We start from the raw sequence: 14,374 nt of genomic DNA on the forward strand, positions 1-14,374 counted from the left end.
CAAATACACTTAGACTTGAGCTTGGTTTGATATGATTAACAAACGAACTCAAACAAGCTTTTTATCGAACCGAGCTCCGAATAGCTCGCAAACGGTTTGGTTTGTTTACTATTACGGAAGATGCCCATTTAAATTTGCCAGGTAATTAATTCTTCTTCAAAAAAGATCTATTTAGCGTTAAACTGATCAAATAGAAACTTGTTAGTAAAAGAATTTCGGAGATTAATTTTGAAATTAAATGAAAATAAACAATCATCCACAAGCAAGGAATCGTGATGTTTCATCAAATCCATCATATATAACTAGAAATTTCAGTAGCACAAACCCAAAACGGCGGTATTTGAATTATTTTATCGTCATTTGCATATTTATAATCCATCTCAATATTATTCATGGGTCGATAATCGTTTTTCTTGCAAAAATGGTGGGAATCTTCCCTAAACCATCCAGAAAACCAAAAAATGTATTTCCAAAAAATTGCACAACCAAGAATAGGCCGTGATTCTTGCGGCGATCAATTACTCAGAGGGGCCAATCATCTTTTCTGGCACTACTAGACTATCAAATTCTTCAGACTTGAGAACCCCAAGTTTCAAGGCAGCTTCCTGCACAATCAACATCTTGTTCGTTTATCGAGTGGAACAATGTTTTGCGCTGCTAATACGCTTGAAAACAATTCGATTCGCCCGCATGAGATTGATAATATCAGTGTCATCAGACGGTAATATTTAGACCAACTGATAATGAATTGTACAGGTAAGTATTGGGTGAAAAGCAAACCTTCAAGGTGGATCCCTCCTTGTGAGCTTTCTTGGCAACTGCGGCAGCATTATCATAGCCGATTTTCTATAATAAACATGGTATTACTAGTTCAAACATGTATATGTGGGCGTGTACGTGTACAAATTGCTTTCCATACATAAATATTGATATATGCATATACATGTAAATGAAGTAGGATAAAAAGATTTGAAGCTTAAATGGAAACTCACAGGGTTCAATGACGTGACAAGCATGAGGGACTGCAAGGTTAAGAAGGAATCCGTGTTCAATTAGACAAAGGGTGTTCCATCGACTAATTTAAATGAACTTTCGAGAAATGGAGCCATATGGCTACTGACCTCATGTAACAACTTAGAAATTCTTTCTTTATTGGCTTGAATTCCCCTCACACAATTCTTCTCGAAGGAAACAGAGGCATCCCCAAGCAATCTCAACGACTAACCAACAATGTATAAATATTAAAAATCATTCTCCAAACACAATGATTAACACACACTCAAACATGTATATATGTATATTAATATAGACAGAGGGGGACATGCATATGAAAATTAAGGTGCTGAGATATGCTTACTACTTAGTGAAATTTTTTATTTCACGTCTGCCCCAACCTCCAAAACTGCATTCAGATGGTGTGGACGCAGACACAAGTGCCACAAGCTAATTTCCATGCTTACAATAAAATTCTTTTGTTTCCAAACTGGGATATATCCATATCATGCCTATGTTCAATTTCTTACCAGACTGACCTGATTACCCACATATCATTTGCCAACAACCCCACCATGTGTGTGTGTGTGTGTGTGTGTGTAGAAAGGCACCTAATTAAGAGTAACTCGAGAACTAGCAAAAATAGCATAAAGACAGATACTGATATAAGAAATACTGTACCATACATGTAAAACATTGCTAGCAATCACAGGCTTAAAAACATTCAGTTCAAAATGTCCATTTGATCCACCCACTGTAACTGCAATATGATTGCCCATAACCTGGACCAAACGAAAATTATTTAGAAATTGCTGGATATAAAATAGGAAAAAAAGACTGAAACTATCCTAGAAACGTTTTTCAAATTATATTTTAATCATAATTATAACTGATACTAACCTGAGCGCACACCATTGTCAGAGCTTCACACTGTGTGGGGTTCACCTTTCCCTGGAATGTTAAGATCATTCAAGAGATGAGCAATGAATAATCATAACGGTAAATAAGTTAAAATCTAAGAATAAATCAATTGAAAAACACCATTACCGGCATTATACTGCTGCCTGGTTCATTTTCTGGAAGTATGAGTTCTCCTAAGCCACAACGTGGACCACTGGGTATATGAAAAGATATGAGAACAACCCCATTGATTGTAGTACAGGCATTAAAAAATATAACTAGATTTCACATACCTTCCCAAAAAACGAATATCATTGGCAATCTTCATTAGAGAAACAGCAATCGTATTTAAGGCACCACTTGTTTCAACAAAACTGTCATGTGCAGCCTATCAAGTGATCATAAAGGAAAATTTCTGGATGATTAATTCTTAAAAGAAACTTTGCTCATACAAGCAGTAAAGCCAATCAGATTTATATTTGAAGTAAGAAATCTTGTGGTGACTACAACCGAAAAGCTGAATAAAGATGTAAGCATTTAGAGTTGTGAACGCAGAAGAAAACTTAAGATATAGAGATTTAGCAGTGCTTCAATTTCACAGTAGAAAACTTAAAAATAGAGATTTACCAGAGCTTCAAATTTATTTTCAGCAGTAACAAATGGCAAATTAGTTTCCTTGGCGACTGCTGCAGCAATCTTTACATCAAACCTGATAACAGAAGGTTGATTTCGTGAAACAGAATAGATCAACACTTTCACTATGCCACTATCACAAGCTACAAAAACGAGCAAAGATCAAGTAACTAGAACATCCAGCAAACCTCCGCTTACCCTTTCTTGGTGTTCAAACCAGTTCCTACAGCAGTGCCCCCCTGTGCAAGCTGCAGATGCATTCCAAAACTTTAGGAACACATCGAGAGAAAGCAGATAAAGTTGAAATTAAAGAAAAGAACGATAGCGAGGACATAAACAAACCTGATACATGCGAGGGAGGGTGCATAATACTCGATCAATTCCATATTTCACCTGCAACCAGAGGGAACAACTTTAGAGTTTTAATAAGTATGTTATAAACCTTAAAGATAAAACTAAAATTGGGAAATATTGCTAAAGGTAATGGATTAAGTCATACTTGAGTGGTATATCCACTAAACTCTTGTCCAAGTGTCAGAGGAGTTGCATCTTGTGTGTGCGTCCGCCCAATTTTAACAATGTCTTTGAATTCAACCGTCTAAAATTAAATACAGAGCAGATTGAGTCATTTAACATGGTTGTGAACAACATAGTATGGTAACCGTAAGTGTCTACAAACATAGCAATTCATTTGTGCAAATAGGGACAAATCATGGTAAAAAAGCCAAGATAATATATATAAAACAGAGGAAAGTGCATAAATAAAAGAAAGTGGTGGGGTTGAGAGCAATCCAATATCATTATTATCCCATACACTGTAGTCAGTATGATCATGAGACGGACACAAACCAAACCCACCAGAGGAAGATAATTGTCAATTATAGATTGAAGAAAAGAATGACGGATGACTTTAGAAACAACAAATATCAACCTAAAGAATGCTGAGGGAAAATGGGCAGTTAAACTGACCTTTGAATGCAGTGTTGTGTGCAACTGTTTCAGTTTTGGCACTAGTCCATGATTTATTTCCATTGCGGCTGCAATGTGCATTACCTATGCAGAAGATAAGCCAAGGAAATTCAACCAGCTGCCCAATAATTCAGATAACATGTGTGTGTCAATCTCGGAGCACTGGGCTTACAGTTGGAAAGGTGTCATTAGAAGACTGTGATCTGTTCACATGATCGTTTGGATGCACAAACTTTTCACCGCGCTTGTGGCCGAGAATTTCAGCTGCTCTATTCGCAATAACCTGTCACATAAATGATAATGATATTGATCTAAATAAAAGTACATTATTTGACTCTATGCTGCACAGAAAATCAATCCACACAATTGATCTCATTGGGAATTAAATTAAAATAATCATAATGAAATTCTCAAGGATGAAACATGCTCACCGAGAAACTAAGGAATGAACAGTAAATGTAAGGACACTATTAATTATCTAGTATTTGTCAAGAATTAACAATAATTATTTTAATGCGATGAATTAGAATAATTAAGCCAAATATTACAAAGATTGATTATGTGTAGAAAAAATTTACAGACGATATTAAAATACATGCTGCATGAGTGTTGAAATAATCAATCAGACTGGGTCATGTTTAACCCAAAATATGAAAAAGGAGAAACACACACTAATTTTATATCACACATTCACACTCATCCCTCCTCTCTCTTAATTCAAACCCTGTCCCCAACCGTCGTTTCCTCATCATTGCCCCAATATGCCACCTCTGTCACTGGAAACGGTCCGTTTACCCTCGATTAAGCTAGCTGTCGATTATCCACAATTGTTGCACTTTTGGACGTAGGTGCAGATTTTGTGTGCAGTTTAAGGTAAAACCGTCGAATTGGTTGTAGTTTTGTAAAATTGGGCTCGAAGATTTGGGATTATTGACCGGTGGTGTTGTAAAATTCAAGTTTCAGCTATTTTGTTAGATTTGGTACTGCAAAATATAAGCTAGGTATAATCTCGAAATTAAGTTGTTAAATTTTAATTTCGCGTCATTTGGAACTAAAATGGAATTTATGCAATTTTTTAAACTTAAATTGACGATTTTTGGGAATTTTAGTTGAAAAGTAGTTGTATTTGGAGATTTGAAATGCCTAAATTAGTTGTTTTGGGAGTTTAGGCTTAAAAGTTAATTGTTAATGAACAAAATAACCCAATTTGGTAAGTTAAATGTTGTGATATATTTGTCTTCATACTGGGCTTGACCCACGTCCCTTATGGGGCTGTCGTTAGGGGTGTGGGTTTTGGGTTTGTGTATCGGGTACTCGATCAGATTGCTTAATTCTTGAAAATGTCAGGTTCGGGTAAAAATCCGAATCCGGATTTCTGAAATCAGGTAGATGTCGGGTAAATTTTTGGGTTCCCGATCGGGTATCGAATACTCAACAAATTTTTTTTAAAAAAAATATATAGCATGACAATATATAAATTCCCTGTCAACTTTAGATTCAAACTCGTTCATAAAAAATAAGTGTCAACAGAAAAATAAACAGAAAGAAAGAAATACTAGCTGGTCTCTAGCCCACACCTTTGAGTGAAGAAAGCTGTGCTGTATGTATGATTCGAAAGTGAAAACCACGAGTTAGAATAAAATTGAAACGGCCTTCCAAAATAGTGACCAAAAGTGTAGTGAGCGCGAAACAAGGGGGGTTCTAGAGCCTGCCACAATTGTGGTGAGTGTTTCTTTATGTGTTCTTGTTTTTGGTGGATTTTTTTTCCCATCTAAATTCGGTCATGTTGCTGAATGTAAAACATTTGAGGTCACAAATTGAATTGAAGGTTGTTGAAGGGGAAAGCAATGTGCTTGAGTGTTTTTTTTCTGCTTGTACTCGTAACTACCGGATCTTTTTCAGGTATCCAAAGTCGGGATATTTGGGGATAATCTTGGTAAAACTTCATTTTTAAATAATGAACCTCTCCAAGTGTATTTGAGTGCTTCCAAATACACATGAGAAAGTCGTTTTTTCTAAAATGTTTGACCAATGTTATTTTGCTAACTACCCCCAAAAGTCGGGAAGTGAGGTTATCGGACCCGACAAGACGTCCACCCTAACTGTTGTGGTTGTTTTGTGATTCCATAATGGGTTAATAAGTTAGTTCTGATGCAGCTTGTAGAGCGTCTGCCAGTGGTGCCCCCTGAGTTGAGTTGAGTTGAGTTGGAGTGTCGATTTTCCCATATATTATATCTTTTATGTTTGGAGTCTAAGCATTTACCGGGATACTACTTGTGGTTTAGATTGGATTGTGATGTGATTGAGTCTGTGCAGCTCTGCGTGCGATTGTAATTGTGTTTGAGCCAATGTAGCTTCGTTCGTGGATTTGCTTGGTCATTGGTCAGTGTGGTGTTATTATTGATGGTTTCTATCTTTCAGTTTATATTCGAGAGTATATTTTGTGTATTGAGTTGTTTTCATTTCCCTGATGTGTCCTATTCATAGTTGTTTGGGACTCAAGGCGCACCGAGGCCATGGAGCCTGAGGCGCAATGCGAGGTGCGTGCCTTACCGAAGCAAGACGCGCATTTTTAAATTTTTTAAAAAATATATTTACCATAGAATAAATATATTATAATATGAAATAATTAATTCACAATGTCACGCAAAAAAAAAATAATTAATAAATTCGTAGTAATTAGTAACATGATTAAAATTCTCCAATTATCCAAATTAAGTTTATCTTCTTACATCGAATCATTAGAGATCCCACTTTGTTCTTCTTGAACTTCATCATTTTCTTGATCAACATTAATTAATTCTTCCTCTTCATCTAAAAAATGTGAAATCGGTATTTTTCTGGTTGTTTTGGATGCAGATGCGCTCACCTCGTTCTTCTGTTTAGAGTTCTCTTCTTCTGACTCCGGTGTTGGGGCGTTGGGTTGGTAGGGTTTGGTTTTGATTTGGGTTTGGGTTTGCGCTATTTGTTTTAAACAAGTAATTAAAAAAAATTCACCATGGCGCGCTTAAGTAAACTTCCAAGGCTAGTCCATGCAAGTGCATGGACTCGCTTTAGTAAATCGCTGGGTCCTCGTCTGGTGGCAAGCGAGCAGCGCTCGCCTTTGACATCTGAGGTCTTATTTACAGGAAAGTCATACCGAAATTTCGGTCGGACCAAAAGACAAAATTAACTTGTTTTTTTTTTTATGTTTACGTTAATAAGTCCTTATTGTGTGTTACTTAAATATTAACAAGGACACAGACCCCCATTATAAGTCACTGATTCATTGTCACCAATCAAATTCAAAATTCGACCTTGAGGTGCTTAGAACAAATCTCCTCATCCTCCAGAACTCTTTGGGACAATACCTGTTTCTTTGCCCAAATTAAATCTTAACAAAATAATAATAGCAGACGTATCAAGAGAAAATAGTGACCCGATCAAGTAAGAAATTGAAAAGGTTGTGTCAAAACTATATAGACTAGAAGCAAAAAATTCAAAACCATGTACCTCATTGGCATTCATGTTACTCTGAGTGCCACTTCCAGTTTGCCAGACTACCAATGGGAAATGATCACTCAATTTTCCCTCGGCCACTTCTTGTGCAGCTTGCATAACTGCATTCCCTATGGATGGATCCAGTCCATATTCCATGTTTACCTACAGAAAAAATGGTATCCTCAAGTCATTCCAGCTAGATATCGAATAATTAATTCAGTGATCAATACTATGTTGTACAATGTCACCTAACAAATTTAAGAACCATAATATTATGGATAAATACGTTAATACAATCACGAGTTCCACAAACCGATCAAACATGTGTTTAAGAAGATTGAGTTGAGGGAATAAAATACCAAACATTTAAGTGCCATTACCGAAGATAGCCATCATGAAAGTGCAATATGCTCTAAAAAAGCTCAAGATCAATGTTCTAAATGGCAGTCGAGGTGGTCGTCTAGGCACCGTCCAGGCAGGAGGCGGCCATCGACTACACCGCCTGTAGGCGGTCAAAGGTGAGATGGGGCAGGCAAGGTGGGTTTAGGCAGTCAAAAAGTCAACAAAATTTAAATATACTACTTTATAAATACATTATGCACTCTCTCTTCAAAGCACAATAGCCAATCCAATCATCCACAACTGCTACAAGCCCTACTTTGTTCTGCCTCAAACCTCCGCCGTCAACCAGCCCACTAGGTTAGAACTATTATTACATTAGTATAATACGTTTTCAGTATTAATATGATGATGAACACTTATTTGTTACTTGTATAAATTGTATTATATTGTATGAAGATTACTGATGCATAAAAATCATTTAATTTATGCATATATTGCATGATTATATATAATTAGATATAAAATACAGCATTAAAATATTCAACCGCCTAAGCACCCGCACCGCCTACTGCCGTTTAAAACAATGCTCAAGATGAACAAACAAACAAAATGAAACAAGCAGATTTATCGTGGTCCATGATCTTTGGGAAAAACTGAACTAATGATAAGCAGCTCACCTTAGCAGCACATTTCTTAAGAATCCCAAATGCACGTATAATTGGTTCAGGCATTCTTTCACGCTCACCTCCAATCTCAAAGTTCTGCAACGACCTTTGAGTTTGTGCACCCCATAATCTGATCCATTTAATCATAAATATTGTCAAAAAAACCTAACAGCAAAGAACGAGCTGACACCCGCTCTACTTCAAATTCGTCGGAAAACAAACAACTGCCCATATCGAACGATGACAAGCATTTCTCAATACTATTAGCAAAGGCAGGCACTAGATAGATGTAATGATTCGTACAAGTAAATGAAGTTTTTTTTTCGCAAATAACGGATCATGTCGACAAAGAGTAGTCTTTTTGGATCATATCTATAATTTCTGAGTTTTAATTTCACGAATTGTCTATAATTGCTGATTATCCGGTTGAATCATGAAATGCGATCCCTCATAAGAGTTGGAAAATCCCAGGAGATGAGTGCACATAAATTCAAAATAACAAAAAAATCTAGTAAAAAAAGGTCGCTAGCAGCTTTGGAAAAAAAAATGCAGAGAAGATAAAGATCCTGGATAAGAAGTAATCTTCAAGACGTACTTGTCGGAGGGAACTTGAATGAGGCCAAAAGTGTCTCTTTCTTCTCTAAAAGAATTTGAATACAGTCTGAAGCTTGCAGCTGAACAACGGAGCGAATCCGGCAGACATGACGTCGCCGTGGATGCAGCTGACAATCGCCGGCAAGCTGCGAACATGGGAGGAGGAGGAAGTTTACGATCTGTGAGAAGAAGAATAAGAATGCGGTCTTCCTATAACAATCAAATGGGCCGCAAATGGAGACTCTTTACCAAGGGCTTCACAATATTTTGAGATCAGACAAATAATAATAATAATAATAATAAGGCAAAAACATATGTGAGACGGTTTCACGTGTCATATTTGTGAGACGGATCTCTTATTTGGGTCATCAATGAAAAAGTATTATTTTTTATGCTAAAAGTATTACTTTTTATTGTGAATATGGGTAGGATTGACCTGTCTCACGGATTAAGATCCGTGAGACGGTCTCACATGAGACCTACTCTAATAATGATAATGTTATATATATATATATATATATATATATATATATATATATATATATATATATATATATATATATATATATATATATACAGTTTTGATATGTTGCACACTTACCGTGTACACCTATATGAGCAACGATCAGGTGTCATTCACCCATTGGATGTGATGAAATATAGAAAAATTACGCATCCGATAGGTGAGTGACACCTTATCAGTGCTCACATTGGTGTGCACGGTAGGTGTGCAACATATCAAAACTTATATATATATATATATATATATATATATATATATATATATATATATATATATATATATGAATATGATATTTAGGTGATTGATTTGATTGAAATGTTCCTTTTATAGACTGACTTCTCTACATTATAAATAGAGGTGTTTAGTTGTAATTAGTTTGACTGGTTTTCTCTCATTATCTCTACTAAATTTATAACACGTTATCAGCAAGAGTGTTCTTCAAAGGTAAACTCATTAATTATTTTCTTTTGTATGTATGCTCCCGATGAAGCACAATATGTAGATTCCATACTGGTGCACTCGAAATAACAAATTTGATCTTATGATGATAATTTCAGTTTTATATTAATACTCCAGAAGTATCACAATATTTTATGTTTATATTGATTCTCTTGAAGAAGCACAAATTCTTATTTTATGTTGGTGTTCTTAAAGCAGCACTACATATTTTTATGTTGATAATCGTGATAGATCTAAGGATATAAGATCTAATTGATTAGTGACTTATTGCACTTAATAAGTTAATTATTGTTGGGTTTTATATTGCAATATTAGTACTAGTTAGGATTTTACATGGTTTTGAAAACTATTGATTAATTGTTTTCTTGATAAATGCTTTTACTATAATTGAATATGTTAATATATCTACCAAATCGGTTTCTAAATATAGACATGATTAAATTTTGTGATACTATATAACTTTTTTAATATTATACCAAAAAAATGTCTCTAAAATTTCATTCGTCATTAATTTTCTTAATATTTTTTTTCATTTAACAGTTGCTATGGCAAATATTACCAAACTCGAATTCGAAGCACTTGACATCAGTGGAAAAAACTATTTGTCATGGATTTTTGATGCTGAGGTTCATCTTATTTCTAAAAATCTTGGAGATACGATAAAAGAAGCAAACAATGAATCCCTGCAGGATCTTGCAAAATCACTGATTTTCCTTCGTCACCATCTCGATGATGGATTAAAAGCCGAGTTCTCACTGTGAAAAACCCGCAAGAACTTTGGAAAGATCTTAAATAAAGGTTTGACCATCAGAGAACTATAGTTCTCCCAAGAGCCCGGTATGAATGGATCCACCTTCTCTTGCAAGATTTCAAATCTGTAAGCGATTATAATTCTGCATTATTCAAGATTTGTTCCAAGCTCAAACTTTGTGGAGAAAATATTTCTGATCAAGATCTACTTCAAAAAAAATCTCTACTTTCCACGCATCAAATGTGCTCCTGCAGCAGCAATATCGTGAGCGTGGATTTAACAAATACTCTGAGATTATTTCATGCCTACTAGTTGCTGAACAGAACAATGAACTACTGATGAAAAATCATCAAATGCGCCCAACCGGCTCTACACCATTTCCTGAAGCAAATGAAACAGCATTCCCTGAAGTGAATGTCAACTCAACCCAAATTCCTCATTATGGAAGAGGGCGTGGGCGTGGACGTGGCAATGGTCAAAGGAAAAATTATCAGCAACATGGTGGAAAGAGACAGAAAACAAACCACCAGCCGTGGAAACCGAATAATGAAGAATCAGTTGGAAAACCAAAAGAATATGAAGATAAGTGTTTCAAATGTGGAACGGAGGGGCATGGGTCTCGTACCTGTCGTACGGCAAAGCATCTTGTGGATCTCTACCAAAATTCAATCAAAGGAAAAGGAAAAATAGAGACAAATTTTGCTGATGATGATGGACCTGTCGACATAACTCATTTAGATGTCTCTGATTTCTTTGCACAACCGGATGGAAATATTGATCATTTGATTGAGGGTGGTGTGCTAGAAAATATAGATTGATCAAATTTCGATTCTAGTATTTTTTGTCTTAGCTCAATGTTTTTAATTATCTATGTTTTTTCTATAATGTCCGCATTATTATATCTTGGTTTAAGGTTTTTCTTGAGTTGTAATAAGTGATAACTACTTTGAGAACCTTGTTTAACTACCATTTTATTTTATGTATCTTAGAGTTATAACTTACTTTATTATGCATTTATTTTTAGATTAATGAGGAATATCAAGACGTTTGTCTAGCAGATAGTGGTACAACACACATCATCCTTAAAAGCAAAAGGTATTTTTTTTGAATTAACATTAGCTGAAAATAATGTTATAACAATATCGGGTGCATCAAAAATTATTGAAGGCCATGGAAAGGCAAAATTCATTTTACCAAATGAGACAAACCTATCTATTGAAAATGCTCTATATGCTAGCAAATCCAATAGAAATTTGCTTAGCTTTAAAGATATCCGCCGAAATGGATATCATATTGAAACATTGAATGCAAACAATGTTCAATACCTTTGTATTACATCTATTATATGCGGCCAGAAGCAAATAAAAGAAAGATTACCTGCACTCTCCTCTGGAATATATTGCACAATAATTAAAGCAATTGAGGCAAATACAGTCACAAACACGAAGTTTGTTGACAAGAAAAATTTCATATTATGGCACGACCAACTTGGTCACCCTGGGAGTTCGACGATGCAAAGAATAATAAATAATACTCGTGGACATCCCCTAAAGAACCAAAAGATTATTTTAAATGATGACTTTTCATGTGTGGCCTGTTCACAAGGCAAACTCATTATAAGACCTTCCCCAACGAAAGTTGATATTGAAATTCCAACATTCTTGGAAAGAATTCATGGGGATATTTGTGGGCCTATACACACATCATGTGGACCATTTCGATATTTCATGGTATTAATTGATGCCTCAACTAGGTGGTCACATGTTAGTTTGCTTGCAACTCGAAATATAGCTTCTTCAAAGCTACTTGGTCAAATTACGAGCTAAATTCCCTGATCACCCAGTCAAGACAATTCGTCTTGATAATGCTGTTGAATTCAAATCACAAGCATTTGATGATTTTTGTATATCAATTGGGATCTCAGTTGAGCATTCAGTTGCTCATGTTCATACACAGAATGGTTTTGCAGAATCATTTATTAAAAGATTGCAATTAATTGCAAGACCGCTACTCATGAAAACAAAACTACCATCTTCAGTCTGGGGTCATGCTATCATACACGCTGCATCACTGATTCGTATAAGACCAACTAATTATCACCAATACTCACCTTTGCAGCATGCGTATGGTCGAGAACCTGAAGTTTCTCACATTAGAGTATTTGGTTGTGCGGTAAAAGTACTTATCCCACCTACACAACGGACCAAAATGGGTCCACAACGTAGACTTGGAATTTATATGGGATATGACTCACCTTCTATCATTAGATATTTGGAGCCATTAACAGGCGACTTGTTTACCGCAAGATTTGCAGAATGTCATGATGAAAGTGATTTTCCAACACTGGGAAGATCAAAATTGTATCCAGAAGAACAACGAAAAATTTGTTGGAATGAGAAAATATTATCACATTATGATCCCCGAAACAATCAATGTGATCAAGAAGTTGGAAGGATCATTCACTTGCAAAGGATTGCTAATGAATTGCCCGATGCTTTTCTTAATACAAAAAATGTAACAAAGTCACACGTACAAGTGGAGAATAGTCCAGTGAAGATCGATGTCCCTACAGGACCATCTAATACTTCACCCGCAAATGAATCTAAAATACGCCAGAAACGTGGTCGACTGATTGGTTCGAAGGATACAATACCTAGGAAAAGAAAGATGCAAGAAAAGCAAGAATTGAAAGCTCAAGAAGAAGCAACCTTACATGATACAACAAGAAAAATAAATGAAACAGATGTCGATAACATGATTCAGGGAGAACCAGAATCACATGAAAATACCGTGACTTCAACAAATTATTTGATATCTCGTAAAATATGGGATCGGAGAAAAACAAACATTGACAATGTTTTCACTCTTAATGTGGCCTTTGATATCACGCAAGGTGTTAATGACCCCGAACCACAATCTGTTAAATATTGTTAACAAATAAATGACTGGCCGAAATGGAAGGAAGCTATACAAGCTGAATTAGATTCTCTAGAAAAACGTAAAGTGTTTGGACCCGTAGTTCAAACACCTAAAAATGTAGTCCCTGTAGGATACAAATGGGTGTTTGTACAAAAAAGGAATGAAAATGATGAAATTGTAAGATACAAAGCCAGACTTGTAGCTCAAGGTTTTTCTCAAAGACCTGAAATCGACTATGAGGAAACATACTCACCTGTGATGGATGCCACCACTTTTCGATTTTTGATTAGCTTGGCTGTATCAGAAAATTTGGACATGCGACTAATGGATGTGGTCACTGCATATTTATATGGTTCACTTGATAACGACATATACATGAAAATCCCTGAATGATTTAAGCCACCAGAAGCAAGTTATACAAACCCCAAGACAATGTTCTCAATAAAATTGCAAAAATCATTATATGGATTAAAACAATCCAGACGCATGTGGTACAATCGTCTTAGCAAGTTTCTACTACAAGAAGGTTGTACAAATGATGTTATTTGCCCATGTATTTTTACAAAAAGAACGGATGGGGGTTTTGCAATCGTGACAGTATATGTCGATGATTTAAATCTTATAGGAACTCCCGAAGAGCTTACCAAAACTGCCAATTATTTAAAAAGTGAATTTGAGATGAAAGACTTGGGAAAGATAAAGTTATGTCTTGGATTGCAAATCGAACATTTATCCGAAGGAATGGTTGTTTTCAATCTTCATACACAGAAAAGATATTAAAACGCTTTTACATGGACAAAGCACACTCATTAGCATCACCAATGGTTGTCCGATCACTCAACACTAATAAAGATCCTTTCCGTCCACTTGGACATGGAGAAAAAATCATTGGTCCTGAAGTACCATATCTTAGTGCAATTGGTGCATTGTCATATCTTGCAAATTGCACTCGACCAGATATAGCATTTTCTGTTAATCTCCTAGCAAGATATAGTTCTTCTCCAACCCGAAGACATTGGAATGGTGTGAAACACATATTTCGTTATCTTCGTGATACAACTAACATGGGATTGTTTCGAAAAAATCAAATTTATCTTTAATAAGATATGCAGATGCAGGCTATCTTTCAGATCCACATAAAGCCAA

General features: G+C 35.6%; 1 protein-coding gene across 1 annotated transcript; it reads right to left on the reverse strand.

The window, feature by feature from the left end:
• Positions 1 to 276: 276 nt before the first annotated feature.
• Positions 277 to 8,834, reverse strand: LOC140833130 (fumarate hydratase 1, mitochondrial). The gene is made up of 17 exons (XM_073197571.1): positions 8,578 to 8,834; positions 7,995 to 8,112; positions 6,988 to 7,137; positions 3,668 to 3,778; positions 3,496 to 3,579; positions 3,026 to 3,124; positions 2,869 to 2,919; positions 2,725 to 2,774; positions 2,521 to 2,602; positions 2,187 to 2,281; positions 2,041 to 2,107; positions 1,894 to 1,944; positions 1,680 to 1,775; positions 1,122 to 1,220; positions 993 to 1,022; positions 781 to 846; positions 277 to 605 (listed from the first exon to the last, which is right to left on the reverse strand). The coding sequence occupies exons 1-17, from the start codon at positions 8,730 to 8,732 to the stop codon at positions 519 to 521; spliced, it is 1,491 nt and encodes a 496-aa protein (XP_073053672.1). The 5' UTR covers positions 8,733 to 8,834; the 3' UTR covers positions 277 to 518.
• Between the last annotated feature and the right edge of the window lie 5,540 nt (positions 8,835 to 14,374).

Source organism: Primulina eburnea, chromosome 5 (assembly GCF_022965805.1).
Source record: "Primulina eburnea isolate SZY01 chromosome 5, ASM2296580v1, whole genome shotgun sequence".
Taxonomy (NCBI): Eukaryota; Viridiplantae; Streptophyta; class Magnoliopsida; order Lamiales; family Gesneriaceae; genus Primulina; species Primulina eburnea.